We start from the raw sequence: 25,275 nt of genomic DNA on the forward strand, positions 1-25,275 counted from the left end.
TGAAAGAAACAACAGCAAAGTATCTTCCTTAGATTAGTTACCACAGCATTACCTAGAAGTTTGTTAGAAATGCAAATTTGGATCAATCTCTAATAGTATTAATTTAAATCTAGGTGGGTAGAAAAAGCATTTGTGCTTGAACAAGCCCTCTTGGCAATTTCTATGTTCCTAGAAGTTTGAAAAAGACCACTATTATTACATAATGCCAGAATTTTATGACAGCAAGGGACTACCAAAAATCACAAATATTAGTTTTTAGCAGAGAGTGGTCCAAAATGATTTTTTAGTTTTATCTAAGGATCAGAAATTGTACAAAGAAAAGAGGAATTGGTCATTTATACACTTAAAAACACTCACATATATGCACAATCACCTTTGAATAGGTTACTATCTTTTGCTGTCTTTGAATTGTTCAAGGTCATTAACATCCATACATGTGGGTATATTATAAACCAATTATATACACAAATACCAAATTATATTTCTATTTTTTATTTTTAATTATTTTTCTTTTTTTTAGATAGGGTCTCACTATGTAGTTGAGACTGTACTGGAACTCACTATGTAGCCCAGGCTGGTCTTGAATTCACAGGAATCCTCCTGCCTTAGCCTCCTGAGTGCTGAGATTACAGGCATAAGCCACCACGCCTGGCATATATCTCTATTTTTTAAATAGCTTTCTTTCCATAAAATTGATAGGAATTGGTTTTCCTTAGTATTTTGTTGAACATTAAGAACATTTTACTTGAATAAATGCCAGAAACTATGGCTTTTACAACTCTGGGCAACTTTGATATTATATTACTTGAATACTGCACAAAGACTCAGATCATTATTTTCAGTGTTAGACTAAATCAATGAGAATCCACTTACATGTTAACATTTTCCAGTTCAGTTCATTAAATTGTATTCATTATTCATGTAGCATTGAATAATTACATACTTGTTCTCTTTTTATAAATTCAACAATCATTAGAAACAAATTATTCTTTTACAGAAAGTGAGAGGAAGAGGAAAGATACAAAAGAAAAGCAGGAAAGGGGAGGAAATAATCCTTTTACTGTATTTTGTAAAAAGTCACTCAAGGTACAAAATAATCTCAATTGTCATTGTAGAACAAAATGTTTTATGTAAATTTACTGTTTTTTGGATAGGATAAGATTGATGTGTGGGGGAGTAATGGGTGTGTGAGATTTCTGGCACTGTCATATTGAACAAGATGAAGAAAAATTATATTCTACTCTAATTATATCAAACTATATTAATTTAAAGTAAAATAATTTTAGTGTTTTCAAAGAGTAATATTTTGATCTATCTATTAAATACAACTGACAAAATAGATTTGGCTGACAAAATTTAGACAGCATTTCAGCCAGAATTTCAGTAAAAGCAGAAAAGATTAGAATTAGGAGAGCCATTGTAAAGAATTTCGACACCCTATTTTATGTAGATACAAACAGTTGTATGACAGAACTTTTTAACAAGGCTCAATAGACCAGGAGCAACATTAGAGCTACTCAGAGAAAACGAACAAAACAAGTAATTAGAAGAGAGAGACATGAACCCTGATGCCAAAATCAACCTGAAATCAGAGACTTGGGGGTCAAATAAAACATAAGCACAGGACTTCATAAAACAGCGTACCAGCCCACAGAACTGCCTGCGGTGCCGCCAACAGCATGCAGAACAGGAATCGCCATTCTAGATTGTTTCCAAAACAACTCCAGAAGTGTAGTAAACTCAACCCACACAGGATAGGTCTAGACATAAGGCCCCTCACTTATTTTGCCTTCCTGCAAACATAAGACTCTAACCTGGCAACAAATTCTGCCAGCATACTCAGGTGTGAATGACCAGGAAGCTGCTTCTTTCCCTGATGGGCTGCCACTTTTAAAATTTGTTTGTTTGTTTTTGTTTCTTTTGTTGTATGCCATAAGGTTAACTGGAACCTCTAGCACCAACAAGGTTAGGGACCACAGTGGATAATAAGTGTAGGAGCAAACCCTACACTGTCATCAGCAGCCTGAGAGAAGGAGACGGACCGTGGAAGTAAGACTCAGGCAGCCTTGAGCCACCCATGGGGCAACAGTTGGGGAGACAGCACTCGCCAGTCCTGCAGTAAAATGGCATGAAAGGAGACAAGGAAGTGAAAAGAGGAGACTGCTCAAGGTCCAGGAGGGGCCACAGTACTAGGGATGAGGAGCACCCTTGGGCTATCTCTGGCTGAGGGCGCCACAGAACCATGCAGAGATAAACAGGGTAAAGAGTCATGGGTGGGCCACCAAGGGACATCCAGAAAGCTGCTGACGGAAGACTAGCCCTAACCCCCACATTCAGAAGTCAAAACCAGCCCCTCACCTAGCACTAATACTGTTTCAGACTTGGTGGTCCAGATTTGAACTCTGACTTGAACACTACCACAGAACTGTGGGCACTAGAGGAATTTTATTGTTTATTTGTTTCATTTTTATCTTCCTGAGTTTTATCTTGTTGCTGTTTAGGTTTTTACTTTTATCGCTTGTTTTGTTTTGTTTGTCTTGTTTCTTTATTTCCTCAATTCTCTTTCTTGATTTTTTGATACTGTAATGCAAATGAACATTGTAGTCTTTCTGGTTTCTTTGATATTCTTTTGTTTTCCCCTTCATTCTTTCTCTCCTGTCCTCCTCTCCTGTTTCCCAAACCTTGGGTGCTCAGGCTTTGTCATTCAACCTTATTCTGCAATAGTCTTCTTCATTTATCTCTCTGTTTTGTCTTCTGTTCCTCTTGGATTTCCCACCTTCAGGGTAAAATCACTGTTCTAAGGGGGAACTCAGTGCATAAAAGTTCCTGGTTTATTTTGGATTTTGATATATAACTGTAGATCTTGCTCCTATGGTTAAAGGTACCAAACTACTAGATATTACAGATTGTCAGTTTCTAGGTAATGCTTAATACTATTATTGTTGGTAATTGCACTACTTTAACCAGGATGTCATACCTGTTGTAACCAGATGTTCTGCTTTGTATGAGAACATGGTGATTGTCTCAGGTCATAACTATCACCATATTCCAGTATCAAAGGACTGGGTGCTCAGCCCAATAGCAACTTCTCATTGCCAATAAATTGAAAAGGTAGAATCTTGGATCAGACACAAAGACCAAGAGCCAGCTACACTTAGAAGACATACCTGAGGAATAGATATTTCCTAGGGAAACCTAGATACTAGTGATAAAGCTAAGTATCATAAAAAATTATGAGCATCAAAACAGAAAACAAATTAAAATTAAAAAATTTAAAGAGCAGGGTGTGGTGGCACATGCCTGTAATCCCAGCACTCAGGAGGCTGAGGCAGGAGGATCACTGTGAGTTTGAGACCAGCCTGGGCTACATAGTGAGTTCTAGTTCAATCTCAACTACATAGTGAGACCCTGTCTCAAACCCCCCCTACCCCCAAAATTAAAAAATTTAGGGCTGGAGATTTAGCTCAGTGGTTTTGCCACCTACCTCACAAGTGCGAGGACCTGAGTTCAATCCCTGGTAAAAACATAAAAATTACCAGATGCTGAAGCTAAATGCAACCCCAGCCCTCCAGCCTACCCAGGAAAATGAGGTAGAGGAAATCAGAAGCCACCTACCTGAATTTTCTGAAATGATAGCAGCAGAAATTAAAAATAAATAGATGTATGAGACTACAGAGAAAATCAGATCAAAAATAATTTCTCGGACAAAAAAAGAGATGGTGATCAAAGTGAAAGATTTTTTTCAGTAAATATAGAATAGATGAAGATAAAAAAGAATAGAGGAGCTTAGCAGAATATGGAAACCATGAATGGCCAACATTGGAAAGTAATAAAATATATGAAACAGATTCAAACAGATATCCAGGAGATTAAAAAGTCAATTGAAAGTATACACAATCATTTGAACCAAGGTGAGGACAAAATATCAGATCTAGAAGACAAAATTGCTGTTAGTGACTACAAAAAATTGTTTTAATTAGAAAGGGATTATAAAAAATCAATCTAACAGCTGCAAGATGATGAAAAGAACATCATAAAATTGATTGGAGTCACTGAGAAAGCAGAGGACAGTGCAAATGCCATAAAAACCTGTTCACAGAAATATTGGAAGAAAAATTCCCAAGCATGAAAAAAGAATTTTACATACAAATAAGTAAGGCACATAGCACTGTAGCCATGACTAAAGCAAATCTACACCAAGGAATAATAATCAAGAATCCAGAAGCTTAGCACAGGAATAGAATATTAAAGAGGTGTCAGAGAAAAGAAACAAATCTTCTATAAAAGAAAGCCAATTAGAATCACAGCAGAATTCTCAATACAACCCTTAAGGCAAGGAAAGCTTAAAGTGGAAAAAAAGTCCCCCTCAAAAACAACCTCCAACCCAGATGGATATACCCTGCAAAACTATCTTTTAAAATCAACAGAGAATCAGGGCTGGGGATTTCGCTCAGTGGTTCGTTGGCCTGCCTTGCAAGTGCAAGGACCTGAGTTCAATCCCTGGTACCAAAAAAATAAAATAAATAAATAAATAAATAAATAAATAAATAAAATTAAAAAATAAAAAAATCAACAGAGAATCAAGATAATTCTATGATGAAGAGCTGATGAAAATCATGACCACCAAACCAGTTCTAAAAAATTGTTTGAAGAATATTAGAAAGAGATAATGAAGATCACAATTCCAAGACCACCAATAGGAAGAAGCCGCCAGGTAAGGTAAGCAATTAAATAGAAGATAAAGGCAGGGAACAAACAATAGGAAAACAATATGACAAGGATAAGCCAACAACAGTCATAGCCATCAACATAAATGGTCTCAGTTCACCAGTCAAAAGAAACAGACTGGAAGAATGGATCGAGAAAGAAATGCCAACAATTTGCTACATACAGGAAACACATTTAACTCAAAAAGAAATTCACAGACTAAAAATTAAAGGGTGGAAAACAAAACAATACGGGCAGCAGGACCCCATAAAGAAGCAGGGATGGGTATCCTATTTGCAGGCAAAGTGACAGCGAAGACTGATCAAAACGAACAAAGATCACTCCAAACTTAAAAAAGGAAAACTCCAAGAATGAAAGATGACAATCATAAATATATATGCACCAAATGCCAGTGCACCCAACTATATAAGACAAATGTTATCAAACATGAAAAAATCAAATAAGCACTGATGTAATTGTAGTGGGGGACCTCAATACCCCACTGCCACAAACAGATAAACTAGGCAAAAACAAAAATTCAATAAAGAAATACCAGAATTGAACCAAACTCATAAACAAATGGACTTAGTAAAGGTCTACAGAGTGTTCTACCTCACAACATCAGAATACACATTCTTCTCAGTTGTGCATGTGATGTTTTCCCCAATAGACAATGTACTAGCTCAAAGAAAATGCTTATGCAAATGTAAATGAGTTGAAATTATCCCATATGTATTATGAGACCATCATGCAATTAAATTTAGAAATCAATGGTAAAAGAAACTATAAAAACTCCATAAATACATGGAAATTGAATAACACCCTCCTGAACAACCAATGGGTCACAGGTAAAATTAAAGAAGAAATGTGACAGTTGTTACAATTAAATTATAATATTAATATAACACATCAGAACTTAGCAATGAGATTAGCAATGAACTCTCACAACAGGAGAGCTCAAATAAACAACTTAATGTTGAACCTCAAACTTCAAGCAAGGAAGAATAAGTCAAGCCCAAATCCCATATAAGGGAGGAAATTATAAAGAAATTAGTAGAAATTAATGCAATTGAGACTAAGAAAACAACATAAAGAATCAATGAATTGGAAAGTTGCTTCTTTGAAAGATTCAATAAGATTCATAAATGCTTAGCCAACTTTATAAAAAATGGAAAGAAAAGATTCAAATCCATGAATTTAGGGATGAAAAGAGTGAAATCACAACACATCCAGATCATCAGTACCTGAAAACAAGTATTGTCCTGATACCCAAAACCAGAGACTCAACCAAAAATCCTCAGTAAGAGTGACAAACAGAATACAGCAAATCCCAAAGATTTATATATAATATAAATTATATATATTATATAGATAACCAAGATTATATATAATAAGATTATATATAATAACCAAGTAGAATTCATCCCAGGGATGCAGGGATGGTTCAATACATATAAATCAATAAATGCAAAACACCATATCAACAGAACCAAGGACAAAGATAACAGGATCATCTCAATAGATGCAGATAAAGCATTTGATCAAATGCAACTCCAATTTATGATAAAACCCTACAGAAAATCAGAATATGTGGTCTTTATCTCAATCTGATAAAATCCATCTATCAATAGCCAACATTATACTAAATGGTCAAAAACTGAAAGCTTTCACTGTAAAATCAGGAACAAGACAAGGATGTTCACTACCACCACTCCTCTTCAATATAGTTCTGAAAGCATTAGCCACATCAATTAAACAAGAGAAAGAAGTAAGAGGAATAAAGATAGGAAAGGAAGAAGTTAAGCTACCATTATTTGCAGATGGCATTATATTCTATAGAAAAGACCCAAAAATCTTCTCCAAAAGAAACCTAGACTTAATAACCAAATTCAGTTGCTTATCTGGGTACAGAGTCGACACTCAAAAATTGATAGCATACCTGTAGACAAATAACAAATGTACCAGGAGAGAAATTAGGGAAGAAGAGGCCCAGAATAGCAAAAATAATTCTGGGCAATGAGGGAAGTCAGGGGATGTCACAGTCAGTGAGTTGAAATTATACCACAGAGCCACTGTGACAAAAACAGCATAGTACTGAAAAAAAAAAAAAGCACACAAAACAAAACAAAACAAAAAGTAGACTTTAGGATCAATGGAACAGTTTAGAAGATGCAGAAGTAAACACTTTCAACCACCATGTCCTTAATAAAGAGGTAGAATATGTTTACTAGAAGAAAGCCTATTTAATAAATAGTGCTGGAAAACTGGTTTTGCACATGCTGAAGATTAAAACTAAACCCATGTTTCTCACCATGTCCTAAACTAAAATAAAAATTGATCACTAAATCTGCTGGAAGAGAGAATAAATAGAACTCTCAAAGAGAAAATAGGTAGAACTCACAAATACATAGGTATAGGCAAAAACTTTATAAACAAAATATAGAAGGAAATATTACAAACAATCAACAACTTAGATTTCATCTTATTAAAAAAAATTTTTTATAGCAAAAGACATCATCAACAGAGCAAAAGGAAACCAACAGAGTGGGAAAAAGTTTTTGCCAGTTGTTCCTCAGACAAATGTCTGACATCTAGAATATATAAAGAACTGAAAAAAGCAGACCCTCAAATTTGAAGGTCCAATACAAATGAGCATCTGAGATGAATACACACCTTTCAGATGAAGAAGTACAAGCAGGAAATAAATATATGAAAAGATATCTAACATCACTGGTCATTTAAGGGATGCTAGTGAGATTACATCTCACTATAGAAAGAATATCTGTTATCAAGAAATCAACCAATAATAGATACTGGCGAGGCTGTGGTTAAAGAAGAACTCTTCTACGCTGTTGGTTACAGCGGAGACCAGTGCAACCACTGTGAAAATCAGTGTGGTTATTCCTCAAAATGTTAAGACTAGAGGTTTTATTTTACCTAGACATTCTTCTTCTTGGTATCTTTCTGAAAGAGTTAAAAACATCACACCACAGTGATATATGCAAACCCATGTTCATAGCATGTTCACAGTTTTTAATAGATGAATATTGCAAATTGCCTAAATGCTCATCAACCAGTGAATAAATAAAAATTTGGGTTTTTGAAATCCAATGGAGTACTACTCATCAATAAAGAAGGACAAAAGAGCCAGGAGTGGTGGCGCACGCCTGTAATCCCAGCATTTGGGGAGGCTGAGGCAGGAGGATTGCTGTGATTCGAGCCCAGCCTGGGCTACACAGTGAGTTCCGAGTCAGTCTCAATTACATAGTGAGATCCTATCTAAAAAAAAATAAAAGGATAAGCGAGACATTTATAGCTAAATGGATGCACCTAGAGACCATACGCTAAGTGAAATAAATTCGACACACATGTATAAATACCACATTTTTTCTGGTCTGAGAAACTAAAAGTGTAAAAAAGGACCAAAATGTATAATAGATAATGTGAAATAAAAGAGAAAGTTCAAATGGGTCTTGGGAGGGTGGATGGGGAGAGGAAGAAAGGGAAAAGGGAAAAATGAGAAAAAAAGATAAATATAAACAAGGCTTTTGGAAATGAGGGGAAGAAGAGTTGAAGGGAGGGGAGGAGGGCGGGGAAAGAAGAATTAAGCTGCGTCATTCGTGTTATAAATTCCACTTGCTGAATGTGTTTCTTATGTGTATGTAAACTGTACCAATAAACTCAATTTTAAAAACTGTATAACTCCAAAATGTTACTAAACTTTGTTTTATACGTACAGGCGGTATATTATGTATTAAATCTCTATGAATAAACTCATGATCCAGTAAGTTACATATGAAAGTCTAAGTAATATCATTAATTAAAATAAAAATATTTGTGGGGTTAGCACTGTTAGGAAATTATGTTTTACAAAATACAAATAATAGTTACCTTTACAAATGCAACTATCTTCAAGGAGATTGTTGCTAAATATAGGGAGTTCATCACAAAATCCATTAGGTTCCACCAATCATGGATATAATCCTGAAGTCCGCCATCCCACATCTGCTTAATTTCTCCCCATATAAAACCTGCAAGTAAGGAAAGATTCACTGTGTTATTTTCAATGAAATCACTAAAATAGACATATAATTTAAGAATTATAGATTATGAAATTACAAGATGCCATGTATTTACATTAAGTACATCTATTTTATAGGTAATAATTCTGGGTCTTGACAGTTTGTAAGACTTTTGGAACACTAACCCAATTCTAGAAGATGCTGTCAGGTCAGTCTCCGCTTCTTTCATTAATTTGAAAAACTTATTAAAAGCACAGCTCTTTAATTAAACTGTAATTTTTCCTATGACAATGTCATAACATTTTCTGATAAACAAATACTTTGAAATATATTTTTCTTCCAAGCCAAATGACTCACATTTTCATGAAAAGCATCATATTTAGCAAATAACTTTGTCTGTTTGTTTATTTATTTATTTATTTATTTATTTGAGGCAAGGTCTCACTGTGTAGTTCAGGCTGGCCTTGATCTCACAGCAATCCTTCTGCCTCAGCCTCCTGAGTGCTGGAATTACAGGAGTGCACCACCATGCTCAGTCCAATAACTTGTTTTAGAAAATCAATCATGGTACCTTTTTAAAACAATTAGCACCTCAGAAATTTGATTTCAGTTTAGGGAAAGAATGGTTACATTTATGAAAATTTATTAAAATACTACTCATCTAGCAGTAACTTCCAAGCTGTATCCATAGAAACTATAAATCCCTTTCCTTTATTATTGTTATATTTAAATTAAAAATACTTTAAAAATTTTCTACGAAGGACTTATAAAACATCACTATAGATCATTATTTTATTTCCAAATTGTATTAAAACATATTACACTATTTTAAAACCTAATGAAATAATGTTAATGTTATTTGAAATCTTAAAAAGTATCATAGGAAGAAATATTGAAGAGACAATTATTACTTTGATTTAAAAAATCAAAAATATTAGTAGTCAAATAAAACTAGATATTCTAAATGTTTAGAAAATTCTCAACAAATATTAGTGAATTAAACATGGAAAGATAAAATAAGTTTTAGAAATAAGATGATAATAAAACATAACCAAATGCTGTTTTGCCATGAAATGTAAGGTTTGTTTCACATTTGAGAATCAATGTAATCCACTTCATGAACAGATTATTGAAAAATATATAATCATTCTAATAGGTGTATAATATTTGACAAAATTTAGAATCCATTTATGACAACAACTTTCATCAAAGTGTAAACAGAGGGGAAATTTGTCAGTTTAATAAAGGAAACTTGTAAAAATTTGCAACTAATATCATCTGTATTTAATCTGTAAAGGTACTAAGAATAAATAATCAAGCTTTGCAATTAATGAATGGACATAACTGTGTTCCAAAGAAACTATTCAGCAAAATTGGTATAGGGTCAGATAACAGCCTGCTGGGTCACATTTTGTTAACACCTGTGGAGCTGATTGCATGACTGTTTGTGTTAATAGTTTATATCTCTGCAAGGGCTGGGGATTTAGCTCAGTGGTTCTGCCGCCTGCCTTGAAGGTGTAAGGTTATGAGTTAAAAAAAGAAGAATAGCAAATAGTTATATCTCTGCAAATTTTGCCCCAAAATAGTATTCCTTTAACATAATTGAATGCAGAAAATTCATAAGATTAATATTGAGGAATGGGCACACGGATAGATAAAAATAGTGAATTGATTGTAATATACTGCTTACAGGTATGTGTTATTACACATTTCTTTTGAATTTTCTATGCATTGAAATTTTTCTTAACAAAGTTTTGGAAGAAATCAGAGTGGTAGACATGAAGGTCTGTTATTAGTAAATAGTAGCAATTAATTTAAATGATCTATAAAATTTAAATGATTGATAAAATTTTAATTTTAAATTTTGTTATACTCAAATTTATAACGCAAGAGAGCCAAATCATGCTGGAGGAGCAGCGCCCTATACCTATATGAGAAAGCCAACCCAGAGGGCTACCCAACCCCATTACAGGAAAGCCTACTAAAGCATAAGAGCAGTGCCCACATCCACATAATAGAGCCCAACTGAGCCAGAAGACTCGGGCCCATTCCTCATGTGTGAAATCCTACCCATGTGAGGAGAGCACAATCTTGCCCTGGGGGAGCGCAGCAGAGGCGAAAACTAAACATCTAACCTGATCCTGGACCAGGATGACACCAGAGAGAGAAGAGAGCAACCATACCCCATGAGTGTTGACATTAAGTCCAGCAGCTCACAAAAGTATTCACCTTGTGGCCTACATATATCGGGTTCTCTCCATCTTGCATCCTAACCTTGCAACCTAACCTCAGTCTGGGGAGAAGGAACAGAGGGCTGTCTAGTGCAAGGAGAGCATTTCAAAGACCAATAGGCCTTAGAAATGCATAGAAGCATAGAAAAGCAAAAATGACTGGATCTCAAGATCGCGGACAGTGCAAAAGAACTACTCACACAATAGCACAGGAATTTTCTTCCTTGACTCAGTATTTTCTTTGATTTTTCAATTTTCTATTATTTTTATATTTCCTTCATTGGGTTTTTGGGAGGCTTGCAGTTTTTCCTTCAGCTTTATTTCTCACTTTAGTTTTTTTTTTCCTTCTTTTATCTTTTTCCATCTTTTTCATTCTTATTGTTCTTTCATATCCTGTTTTTCCTATTTATTTCTTTTTATTGCTCATTCTTTCTAGCATCTATTTTCTGTCACTATTAATTTATTTTTACTCCTCAATAGGACCCTCTGTCTTATTTTCTCTCCTTTTCATATCCTACTGATTAATTTTGCAAATTTTGCTCTTTTCATTTTCCTGTTCTCCACCCTCTCCACCTTCACTAGCAAACTACTAAATATATTGTAGGCTATTGCTTTTGAATACCATGCTATTCTTAACGGAATTAGAATTGTTCTGTTTAGTGGATATTTACTTTAGGTCAATACTTGGTTAGTATTTGGCTTGTGTTAGTGTTTATACTGTAAATATAGATCTCTTTTATATGGACAAATGTGGTATGTTTTTGGTCCCTAGGGTGAATCAGTACTGTGTATATTTAAGCTATAATTGATGTTGATGTTATTGCTATTTTCAAAGTGACTTATCCATTGGTTTTCTTCATGTGCCAATATCCAGACTTTCTGGGGTTATTAACAATACTGTAGCCCATTATGGGAGAAGAGGGTACTGGGCCAAGGATACTGCAACTTCCCATCTCAAGTAAATGGAAGTGAGATCCTCGGACAGAGGAAAGGCCAGTAGTTTTCCATGTCCAGAAGACACTATTAAAAAGAAGATATTAACTAAAGAGATCTCCCTCATAGAAACAAATGTTTACACTTAGTAAACTTGCAAATCTCAACGCAAAACAAACAAGTAGAAACATGAGAAGACAAGCCAATGAAATGCCTCCAAAATCTTTCAACTTCCCAAAAGATAATCATGTGGGATCAAAAGAGGGAGAGACTAAAAGCCCCATGCTCAGTCTTTTTGAATTGTTAACAGAGTTCAATAAGGCATTTGGCAAGCTCAAAGAAGATATAGATAATAAAATATTGGGGCAATTAAAAAAATGTGTGAGTCAAAAATGCTAATAAATAGACAGAACAACTAAACAAAACAAAAGAATTGCATGCCACAAAAAGGCTTTGAATAGAAATTCAGGAGATTAAAAATTCTACTGAAAGTATGGGCAACAAAAGTTACCAAAAGAGCGTAATTAAAATTCCACAGGTCCAATAAAAGAACAGCATTTTACGTGGTTAGATAAAGCAATACATTGCTCATAAAGCAAAATCCATTAGAATTACAGCAAACCTCTCAAAGCAAAACTTAAAGGCCAAGACATCTTGGAGTGAAGGGTTTCCAACCACATCAGAAAACAATTCCCAATCCAGGCTGTGATATATTGCAAAACCATCTTTAAAATGGTATTTTTGTAATAAAGAGCTTCTAAATAAACTACTGACTATCTGACCAGCACTTAAAAAAAATTGTCAAGGACACCCTACAAAGAGACAATGAAGCTAACAATAGCAAAAGGTCTAATAGAATGAATATGATACATAGCAAAAACAGTTAAGTAGAAGGGAAAAATAGAGAATCAGCAAGAGGAAAATAAGGCAATGACCAGGATAAATCAATACATTTCAGTAATTTCTTTCAACATGAATGGTCTCAATTCCCCAATTGAATGACACAGTCTAGCAGAACAGATCAAGAAACAAAATCCAATAGTATGCTCTATGAAAGAAACACATTTAGCCCCCTAAAAATCTCTTGGACTAAAAATCATCAAATAGAAAACAATATTCCATGCAACAGGAACCTGAAAATAGGCAGGTATAGCTATATCCTATTCAGACAAAGTGTACATCAATCTAAAATTGATCAAAATAGGCCAAGAAGGTCAGTATATATTGATTAAGGGAGCAATTCAATGGAAAGAGGCAACATTTATTAATGTATGCTCACCAAATAATGGTGCACCTAACTTCATAAAAGAAGTATTAATGACCATAAAAGATAAATAAACATAAACACAATTATAGTAGACAATTCAATAACCTGCTATTGCAAATAACAGATCAACTAAACAAAAAATTAACAAAGAAATATCAGAGCTAAACAAAACCTTTGAACAAACTAACCGAATGGATAGCTACAGTTTCCTACCTATCAACAAAATATATATTGGAAGTTTTTGCAAAATAGATCACATACTAGCCAATAAATCAAACAAGGAAATGTAAAATAATTTAAATTATAACATGCATATCATTAACCACAGTCCAGTGCAGTTAGAAGGTAATGACAAAAGAAAATACAGAAATTATGAAAGTGCATCAAACTAATCAAGATACTTTTACCTAAACAGTAAACTACAAAGGAAATCAAGAAGTGACAGTTTCTCGAATTAAATGATAAGGTCAGTGCAATGTACAGAACCTACGGGATACAATGAAATCAGTGAATGCCCACATCACAAAAGCAACTTTGAGTGAGGCCAAATAAATAACTTAGTGATGTACTTCACAGTTCTAGAAAATCAAGAACAATCCAAATCTAAAGCTAGTACAAGGAAGGAAATTATAAAGATCAGAACAGAAATCAATTAAATTGTAACCAACAAAGCTAAACAATAATCAATGAATCTGAGTTGATTCTTCAAAAAAAAAAGCAAAATAGACAAACACTTAGCCAATCTAATTCAAAAAGGAGAGAAAAGACCCAAATTAATGCAAGTAGAAATGAAAAAAGTGAAATCCCAAAAGACACTGCCAAAATTAAAAAAAACAAACAAACATTTATTAACAGCTATTTTGTAAACCCCTGTGCTAATAACATGGAGAATTCAGAAGAAATGAATAGATTCCTAGGTATGTATGAATTACCAACAATGAATAAGAAAAATTAAAAACCCTGAATAATCCAATAAGAGGCAATTAATTGAAAGAGTAACAAATAGATTACCAACTAAGGAATGCCATTCACTGCCGAATTCCACAAAATTCTTGAAAGTTCTAATGACAATACTCCCCAAGCTTTTTGATGAAATTGAAAGGGAAAAGGACTCCCAAAGTCATTCCTGGAAGTTGTTATTACCTGGATCCCCCCAAATAAAGATCCAAGCAAAAAGAAGAACCATAGTCATATCTCTTTAATAAATATAGATGCAAAAATCCTTAACAAGAGACTAGCAAATGGAAGGCAACAAATCATGAAAACAATCATGCATCATGATGAAGCAGGTTTTACTCCATGATACAAGGATTACTCAGGGTATACAACCGAATAAACGTCCCATATCACATAAACAGGAGCAAGGATAAAAAATCTCATGATCATTTCAATAGATGCAAAAAAATCCTTTGACAAAATCTACAACCTTTCATAATAATAAAAAAAAAACAAAGAAAATAGGTATAGAAGTACTTTTCTTGGAGTGATAAAAGCCATTTTGACAAACTTATGGCAAACATCATCATAAATGAAAAAAAGTATTAAAACCTTTCCCTCTAAAATTATTAAAAAGACAAAGATATCTACTATCACCACTGCTGTTCAATTTAAAACCCAAAACAAAAGTAAGAGCAATAAGGCAAGAAAAAGGAGATACAAGAGATACGTAAGGAAAGGAAGAAGTCAAATTATTACATGAAGATGAAATGATCCTCTATGCAGAAAACCCCCTAAATCCTCCAAAAGTCTTACCGTTAGCAACCAAATTCAGTAATCTAGAAGGATACAAAATCAACCCACAAAATCAATAGCATTCCTGTATACTAATAATGAACTCACTGCAAAAGAAATTAAGAAAAAGATACGATTCAAAATAGCAGCAATAAAAATTAAATCCTTGTAACTAACCAAAGTAAGAAGGTGAAAAAGCTCTATTACTGAAACTAAAGTATTCTGAACAAAGAAATTGAAGAGGACACCAGAAAATGGGAAAATGTTGCTTGTTTCTGGATAGGCAGAACCAATATAGTCAAAGAGGAAAACTTCCAATATTTTAATACTTATTTAACACAATCTCAATCAAAATTTCAACAGCTTTCTTCATAGAATTGGAGAAAATAATTTTAAAATTCATGAGCTGGGCATGGTGGCACACGCCTGTAATCCCAGCACTTGGGAGGCTGAGGCAGGAGGATCACTGCGAGTTTGAGACCAGCCTGGGCTACATAGTGAGTTCCAGATCAGTCTCAACTACATAGTGAGACCCTGTCTTAACACCCCCCCAAAAAATTCATATGTAACCAGAAGAGACCCAGAATACTAAAAGCAATCATGGGTACAAAGAGGAAAACAGGAGATACTGCCATCCAATACCTGAAAGTTATATTACAAAGTTACTGTGGAAAAAACAAAGTGCCACTGGCACAAAAACAAACATGGCAATCAATGAAACAGAATAGATGATGCAGAAAATAAACCCAAGTACGGTGAACAATTTGATTTTGACAAAAGGGCCAAATCCATAGATTGGAGGAAAGTTATCCTCTTTAATAAATGGTGTTGGGAAACTGTCCACATACAGCAGACTGAACCCTCACCACGTATAAAACTAAAATCAAAATAGATTAAAGAATCAAATGTTAAACTAGAAACATTTAATCTTCAGGAAGATAAAATAGATAAAACTCTTGAAGACATAGCATAGGGAAGGACTTTATGAACAGAACTCTGGTTGTATAGGAAATAGTTTCAAAAATCAACAAATGGGATCATATCGAATTAAAGGACTTCTGCATAGCAAAAGAAACAACAGATTAAAAAAGACAGCCTGCAGAATGGGAAAAATTTTTATTTTTTACTGCAATTCCTCTGACCGAGGGTTCATGTCTAGAATAAAGAGCTCAAAAAAATTAAATCTCCCAAAACTTGACCCAATCAAAATATGGACAAACAAAATAAATAGATACATCGCAGAAGTACAAATGGCCAATAAATTCATGCAGAAATGCTAAACAGCACTGGCCATTAAAGAAATGAAAATTAAAACAACACTGAGTTTTTCTCTTACCACTGAAAGATCAAGAAATCAAATAATAACAAATAGTCAAAAGCCTTCAGGGAAGAAAATGGAATCCTTCTACACTAATGGTGAGAATGTAAACTAGTACAACCACGATGGAAATCATTGTGGCGATTCCTCAAAAAACTGAAACCAGAAGTTCCATTTGAAAACACTATTCCCCTTCTAAGTATTTTCCTGAAAGTGTTAAAGACATCATATTACCATGATATATACAAACCCATGTTTATAGCAGCACAACTTTTCACAGCTAATTCTGGGGAGCAACCCATATATGCACCATATGGATATGGTCTTTACAAACAATGGAGTACTACTCTGCCACAAAGGAAAAGTTGGATTATTTGTAGGATGTTGGATACGCCTCAAGACCGTAATGTTTTAAGTAAAATAAACTAGACGAATTAAATTTTGCATGTTTTCTCTTATATGAGAAACTCAAAGTATAAATAAAGAGCAAAATAAAATATAGATAATAGGAAGTAGGGAAATATTTTTTTTTTCAAACGGGAAGGAGATCAAGAGATGGAGGAAGAGTGAGAGGAGGGATAAGAGATGAAAATGGCATTGGGATGTGTTATGTAACAGCTGCACACAATTAATACAAACAAACATGTACTACAAATAGGTACAAAAAAGGGACAGGTATCAAGAGGTAGGCTGAAGGGGAGGGAAGGAAGAAAAAGGAATAAAAAGGACTAAGGATATGTGTATGTGCCAACTCCCCATAAAGCATGTAAACATTATGTGTTATACATATGTATTGATAAAACGAAAACTACAGTGCAGATGAAGACTGATTTCAATGTAAGCATAGTTTCTATTTTAAATTTTGCTATATACTACTACTTTATTCTATATTTGATGCTTACACTTTCACTTTCCCGCTAAGTCTTTTTCATTAACAAATATCACGTTAGAGTTCTGTGAGGATTGGAAAATAATTGGGAAGATGCTAATATTCACCCCTTTCATATTGAAGAAAGGAGATTACCAGAATTAAATAAGACAATGGTTCATGCATGGAATGTTAAAGTTGTTGAGAAACTTACAATTTATTTTATCCAATGAGGAAAAATACTTGGCACACATGGAAATATTCTTCACTGTCACAACCATAGTGCTTTTTCCTACTTAGCTGGGCGTAGTACTAGATCCCAGCAGACTATGACAGTTTATGCAAGAAGACAAGAGAGGCAGTATAACTAATGATACACTGCCAGTTAATGTAGAAACTGGGATTGGATCTAAATCCTCTAAATGCAGTATATTTGAACAACATTTTAATAGTCTTTAGATTTTAGTATGTACCTTATTTGTGTTGTCTTTCTTGAAATTGTGCCAGTTCCCAGAGATTAGAAGGTGGTGTGTGTGTGTGTGTGTGTGTGTGTGTGTGTCCACTAATTGTACAAAAGCATTTCAAGTTAAATTTCACCAAAAGGCACAATGATAACATCTGGACTGTGGAGTAGGGAGATGCCAGGCTCTGCTGAACTAGCATTTTTCTAACCTTAGCCAAATAATCAAATCTCTATAATTCTCAGTTACCATCCTTCAAAGAGAGGTTTGCATTATGGGACTTCTAAGAAAAAGGATTTTACTCAAATTGTGTAATTTGCCAGGCATTGCTTCTTGCTGTTCATATTACCAAAATTTTACCAAAATTGGTTATATCTGTGATTAAAAACTGCCCTGTGTAAGATGATTCAGACTTGCCTTGGTTTGTCCTAGAAAGTTAAAATTAGATCGCTGATATGAAAAGTGTAGAACGAACTTCTAGCTCAATGTAAAGAAAAATCCTCTGGCAATTAGAGTTGGTGTAAAACTGAACTATGATCCAGAGCCTAGAATGTCTTCAATCACATGTACTCCAAAGAAAGTGTGGCACTGAGTTTGAAACCTGGCCTCTGCAATAATCTCTAAAATCCATTCCGTCACGATGCATGTGTTATTCAGTGACATTCACATTTGTACATATTATAAAGTGAAATATATTCTAATTATCTAAGTGATCAGAGCATATTTCTGTTATTGCCCCTCACAGATAAATTGAGGTATCAGTATATCTTCTTCTACCAAATTGGAAAGCCAAATGTGATTATTAACAATCACCAAAATAGCTAACCTTAAATGGTGTGTGAATAATAAGGTGAGGAGGAAAGGCAGTAGATCAAATCACTTCAGAGTGCAGAAGCAGGGCCACTCGGAAGGGGTTACAAAGAAACCATTATGAGCTCAATAGGAGACGATATTTTAACTTGAGAATTCTTTAATATTTGAGAAGACTATTATAAGTTCAAGGATAGGATAATTTAACTTGAAATTTAGAATATACTATCTCTAAAATTAATATTATCTTCTAAATTTTCTAAGGAGAGTAGCAACAAACACAATTCTGAGAATATTTTTTTCTTTTTTAGATTCTGAGGAGGAGATATGAAACATGATTTTCTTGATTACCCCAAATCTTATCTCATCACTGACCTTTTAAATGCACAAAGTAAAACTGAGGTCCTGATAGAATTAAGAATTCATATTGAAGATACACTCCTAAGTGAAATAAATAAGTCACACATGTGTAAATACCGAATAGTTTCCCTGGTGTAAATAATCTGCGACAATGCATAAGATTCTAATAAGATTACATTAGACATTTAGAAATGGGAAGAAAGGAGCTAAAGGTGTAGGGAAGGTGTGATGGGTAGGGGAAGGGTAACAAGGGAAAAGAAAAAAATGTGAGATAATGAAAAGATGAAAATAAAGTGTTTGTAGATGGGGAGGGGAGGAGGGGGTGAAGGGAGGGCAGGGGTATGGGGAAAAAGTGAGAACCAAGACCTGTCATGTAGAGGTACAAGATCCCAACAATGAATGTAACTGTACTGTATCCCTAGAATGTACCAATAAACTCAATTAAAGCTGAAAAAAAAAAAGAATTCATGCAGCACTTTTTTATAACAAAGGAATTTGAGATATAGAGATGCTTGCTGATCAGTCATTTTTGGGTAATAAGCTGGAATATTTTTTTAAGACATGAAACAATGTAGTATCATTTCTAGTCACAACATACCTGTTTGATGGTCACTGATTTCTATCTGTTACTAGAATGTTAGTAAAGCCACGTTTCATCTCTTTTGGCAGTAGCCACAGAACCGTTGAAGAAACTATGCATTAGTAAAACTAGAGGGTGCTATTAACCAACTGTTCATCCAGAGAGCAAACTATTCATGGGAATTGAAAAGCCTGAAGAGAACAAAGCTTGAGGGAGCTTCTGTCACAAAATGTTTGTCCTGTTCCCACAGTGGGAACATTTCAAAATTGTTCTTTGCTGTTTATAAACAGATGACATGATTTCTCAGAGTCATGGTGGCAGCCTAATTACATGCATTGATGTCAAGACTGAGGACGCATGAAGAAAAGATCAGAGTGCAAATGAGTCAGAAAGCTTCCTCTTAATAATATTAAGAATGCCTGGAAGTGTTTACTATTTTTTTCTACCTTTCCCAGAACGTATTCAGCCAGGGTTGTTTTAGTGTTCTATTAAATCTTATATCTGATGAAACTGTCTATGAAGACAAGACAGAGTAGCTGGTTCTCAGATGCCACATTTAACAGACTCAGTCGCAAGTGAAAGTTGTGTAACAGATCAGTGTAAACAGATCTTTTGTCTCAGCCTCTGTTGTTGCTGGTAGTTAACACAAATAATAACCAACAACCCCAAACCAGAAGCCAGTCACCTTTTCACCTATAGTTTGCTATTCAAGCCCCCAAGCTGTTAGCGATCTGACCTTGGAAGTCTCTGAGTTCCTTGCTATGGCACCAAATCAATGAAGACAAAAAAGAGCACAAAGAACTCCTCTCTGATGGATTTTACTTTGTTTTGTTTTTTAAATCAGGGAATAAAAATTACTTTCTAGTCAGAATTCTGCCTCCATTGAAAATGGAATCTCAATATCACTTATTACTTTACTTAGTAGAGAATTACATTATACTGAACCCCCAAGAGCCAAGAAGTTAAAAGGCAGCTCCTGTGGCCTGAGAATTATATTTAAAACCTAAATAAAGATGAAGACAATTGCCCTAATATCACTTTCTGAAGACAATTAAAAAAAATTATAACCAACTATTTCCTTTTGGGACTTGCTAAGAGCCTTTAAGCACTATATATTACAACTGCCTACCTCTCCATTTCCAGGAGCTACATAGAGGAAACAGGAAGACAGCAGAAAACCCTTGAAATTGGGATGGCCCAGTTTTTGTGCTATGAGAGAATAAACACCAGAGAGAGAGATGAAAGTGATCATGCACTAATACTTCAATCTCCTTCATTCAAAGAAATCTACATCCAGTTTGGGCATTCCTACAACAAGCAAAAACTAGTACCTTACTCCCTGCTGGATATCTACTTGGGCAGTAACAGGCTTGCTTATTTCTTCTTGAGTCTACCTCATTAGGAGAAATGGAAAGACAGTGGTGGACTGCTGGAGCAACCTGCCCTTCTGCAATTTGGTTGGCCAGATTCTGAGATGTTCTTGTGGAGTCTGTGCATGCTACCAGAAAAGACTAGGTGTGCGTCGTCTTTCCAGTGCTCAGGAGGGACTTGATAAGGCTACAGACCGCAATAGGGATTTACTATTTCACAGGAGTTGAAGAGCTGAAGGATATCAGGCAGAGTTGAATCTGTAGGTGAGAGGATGGTGTGCTGTGAGGTCACAATAGGCCCCTCTGCACAGCACCCATGCACCTCCAGGATAGTCAGTCTTTCAGCACAAGTCACATAGCCTCCTCAGTATCCCCAGGGATGTGGGATACTCAAGAAAGTTGTGGCCTTGTTACCAGTTAAGTAAAAAAGATGTTTAGCTTCTCCTATCAACACTTTTTCCTAAAGCAATGGGAATGGAGAAAACGTTAAGCATGTGTACCTCATTTTATCCCATGATGGAACTGAAGTACTGTATTAGCAAAAACAGACATTCCAAGTCCCTTTTAGCTACAGTGTCAATCAGGCTTTTGCTGGGAAGAGGCAATCTTTAAATTGATTATAAATTTTGAATTTAAATTGCACTGGGTCTAGTTTTAAAAATAAAGTCTCAGAAAATTGATATCTGACAGTGATATCATTAAGGACTAGGTAAAGGATAGTTGAGAGTGGTTGGAAAAATTAAAACCATTTGTGGATTCTTCATAATAAAACTGTTACATGCACATGGAACTCACATGAAAATTGAATTCTGGGATTGCTTCTCAGTCTTGAATATTAAGTAGATCTGCAATTTCCAAACTTACCAACCAATATCATAGTTCAAAACCTTGATTTCTCCTAAGAATTCAGTTATTATTATTTAATCTACCTACCATACTTAAAGAATCACTGACTCAATTGAGACTCAATGTTTTATTCTTAATTTGAAGATATTTTAAAAGCAAAACTATTATGGCTTTGATGTCATGGTTGTAATATCAGAGGAAAAAAAGTAGGGACATAGAATTAAGGACGTGCATATTTTGAAAGCTTACTAAGAAATGATGCTATGTTAGTTTTAAGATCAGACTATATAACTTCAAAATTGTGGATTAAGTGATAGATGAAGAGCTAAATATAGTTACTTAAAAATCAAGTGGAAAATTTCCATCAATGAAGGAGTCTTTTTATAGAATTTCTGTTTAATTTGAAATTTTCCATCAAAACTAAAGCATAAAATATTTATACTGATGAGAAAATAATGGATAAATAATTCTCTAAGTCTTTACTTAAGTCACCTTTTCAGTGAGTAGCAGGAGTTGCTCAACATATATTTTCAAATGAGTATTAATTTTTCATTAGGAAGATTATCATTTTCTACTAAACATGAACTTCAGCACATTTAAAAAATAAATAGGCACATTTATTTATCTCTTCACATTTTCCTAAACACTATATATAAACATACATACATAAATGAAAGATTAAAAAAATAATAATGTCCTTAGAAACAAGAAAATTTAAACTTAGAAGTAACTGATACATGGAAACCAAAAAGGAAACATCTCAAGGTCACATCACAGGACTTTATTCTTTCTTTCTTGTAGTAGATGGTTCATTTCCGTATTAGACACGTGATAATAGGTAGCAGTGGTGAGGTGAGGGTGGTGGTAGTTAGTGGTAAGTTTAGTGTTTTGCCAAATGTGATTGTTTCAATAGTAAATCACAACAAATGTGGATCGTAGAGAGGGTTACACTTTAACACATATACAACCCACTCGAATTAAATCTGTGTTAAAAAAATCTAAGATGGCCAACTGAGGCAAAGAAGTTTAAGTGTGGAGATTTAGGTCTTTGGATAATGCTTGCCTTCTCTAGTTCTGCCTTTTTTACTGTTGGCACAATGTTTTCTATAGAATAAAGAGGCTCTAGCTTTGAAGGTTCTGGTTTTGAATTGGGCATATAACATTTTTTATCTCGGCTAGACAAGGGATTTAGTTTCTCAAAGTTTGTTTTCTCACTGTGAAATGAGATTTTAACATCACTGAGTACAGTTAAACGGAGAAGAGTAACCAAAGCTCACGTAAGAAAATGTATTTAAATCACTCAGCACCACTATTGTCCTTCCAAACTAATGAACGCTAAATCACTTTGGTCTTTCACTTTGATCCCCCCCTTTTTTTCCTTTTGCTGTATGATTATTTTTCCCATGTTTTTTGAACTTTGAGCCATGCTGCCAAATATTTCCTGTAAGTCTATAGATTTCAATTTGGGTGTATTGGGTATGTATTATGTTATCTAAAAGAAGTCATTTACTCAGTATTAGAGGGGCATAAACAACTTTAATCTTTATAAATAAATACTACATTGCTTGAGATGTTACTGTGTTAGTGTCTATAACTCAACAAAAGTAAATTTAAAATATTTTCCCCAGAGTTTAACAGGAAAATAAAGATCATATATCATACTGCAATAATGATATGGTTTCCTTGAAGATTAAAATATTTCTCTTAAATTAATAGCTGGATATTCTTCAGCTATGTTTGGGACTGTATGTGTCTGCAGCTAGCTTGGTTTATTGTTGTTGGTATTGTTTGTACTGGGAACTGAACTTGGGTCCTTGTGCTTGCAAGGCAGGTGGTGGAACCACAGAGCTAAATCCCTGGGCCTTGTTTTGTTTTTTAAAGACAAAGTCTCATTGTATAGATCAGGATGATCTTGAGCTCACTATGTAGCCCAGGCTGGACTGGAACTTGCAGGGATCTTCCTCCTAAGTGCCACCAACACTTGGCAAGTATATCACTTCAGGAAACTCGAGTGAATAGGTAATTCAGTGATGAAGATAAAATTATGAGTAGCTGAAGCCCTATGATCTTAATGACTTAGACAAAAGATGACAATATGAGTGGCTGCTGGTGTAGCTCAGTGGTAGAGTTTGTGCTTAGCATCTGCAAGGTTTGTGTTCACTCCCCAGGACCAAAATAAGACAAGATAAGATAAGATGTCATAAAAGAAAAAAATATATACATGATATTTATCCCTATGAATGTCTACATGAAAATGTGATCATCCTTTTTTATTTCACATCTTCCATTTGGCAGGCCTTGCTAAATTTTTCAGACTTGTTTATATCAACCTTTTAAAATATAAAAATATAAAATAAATGATGGAAATGAGAAGCCAATGTTGCTAAAGAAAAACTGCTAAATAGTATGTGTTAGAGGCAAGATGGATATTATAAGCACATTTTACTTGCTGCCTATGAATTCAATAGAAGCTATTTTTCACACAGCTTTTATCTCTTCCTATGTTCCGTCTTCTCCTCAGTTCACCCTTCTCAACATCATTCTCGGTGTGCATAGATTTACATGCTGTTTAATTGTGATGTATTCTTAGGCACACACGTAATGTCAAGTCACTTCAGCTGCCGATTTGTTTCTTATAGGGAACAAGTATTTCCTGCTTTCTTAATGTAATAACCTTCAACAAAGTTCTACTTTCTTTTTCTATCTTTTTTTTTTTTTTTTGGTACCGGAAATTGAACTCAGGTCCTTGCACTTGCAAGGCAGGCCACTGAACCGCTGAGCTAAATCCCCGGCCATAAGTTCTACTTTCTTTCTAAAATAATGTTATTAATTCTGTAATTGTTTTTGATAAGTTGATTACGTAAGTCTACATTTGACATTTTTATATAAACATACATTTCTTTGTTTAGGGAAATATGCTGTGACATGAATCTGGATAATTTAATTATAATAAGTTTTAAGGAAAAATTTGAAGTAGACTCTGGGAAAGCCTGAAAGCTAGGATCCACAGGTTCATTACTATTATTAGTCATATTTTATTCTATATTATCTGCAGAAACAACTTCTATTTAAGATAAAACTACTGTTACAATTTATATTTTTCACAATGCATATAATATGCTTTATTTACTTTGTACATGATTGTAAAAATGAATTTTTCAACTATTCTATTGATATGATATGCCTAATATTATATGGGAAAATCAACACTGAATAAGTTCCAAGCTGCCCCAGTGCAAGAAAGTATAGAAAACTCATGGCCCGGGTTGCTTCTAATTATTGTTCAGTTCTTCTAGTGACAATTTCCTTCCTAGAATATTGAAAGTACAATTCATCAGACACATGAAGGTGTGATCATATTAGTATTTTGCTTTTCTGGTTTGAATGGGTGATTGCAGCCTGAGATGTGTATAGGTACCTCTGTCTGGTGTTATCTGACTATTGAGGAAGTTCTAGCAGAATTATTGGTCACTAGTTCTATTTCTGAGAATTGTAGGTCAAGATGATCAAAATCTTAAGTTGATCCTTGTATGAGGGGTTTGGATATTTTAATATGCTAGAAATTCATCTTGACTAGAGACAGACAAAAAATTGCCTGGATGTTCTTTGTTGGGGGGGGGGCTTTAAGAACATTCAATACAAGCAAGTCTGAAATAAAAATATTTCAAAAAGACTTGAAGTATGGTGGATTATAACTTATCAATGATATCACTGTGACAGATATAGATGATTTTCTAAAGGTATAATACTTGACAGATTTCAATTTCAATA

General features: G+C 34.4%; 1 protein-coding gene across 9 annotated transcripts in view; it reads right to left on the reverse strand.

Annotated features, from left to right (window-relative positions):
- The window catches only part of Trpc4 (transient receptor potential cation channel subfamily C member 4), a 234,793-nt gene that overhangs the window by 29,863 nt on the left and 179,655 nt on the right, over positions 1-25,275 (reverse strand). For all 9 annotated transcript variants that reach the window (XM_010635197.2, XM_033760014.1, XM_010635196.2 and 6 more), the window contains exon 5: positions 8,599-8,738. In XM_010635197.2, coding sequence (XP_010633499.1) covers positions 8,599-8,738 — 140 coding nt within the window. The remainder of the gene's footprint in view (positions 1-8,598; positions 8,739-25,275) is intronic.

Source organism: Fukomys damarensis, unplaced genomic scaffold (assembly GCF_012274545.1).
Source record: "Fukomys damarensis isolate Sample0158 unplaced genomic scaffold, DMR_v1.0_HiC HiC_scaffold_38, whole genome shotgun sequence".
Classification (NCBI taxonomy): Eukaryota; Metazoa; Chordata; class Mammalia; order Rodentia; family Bathyergidae; genus Fukomys; species Fukomys damarensis.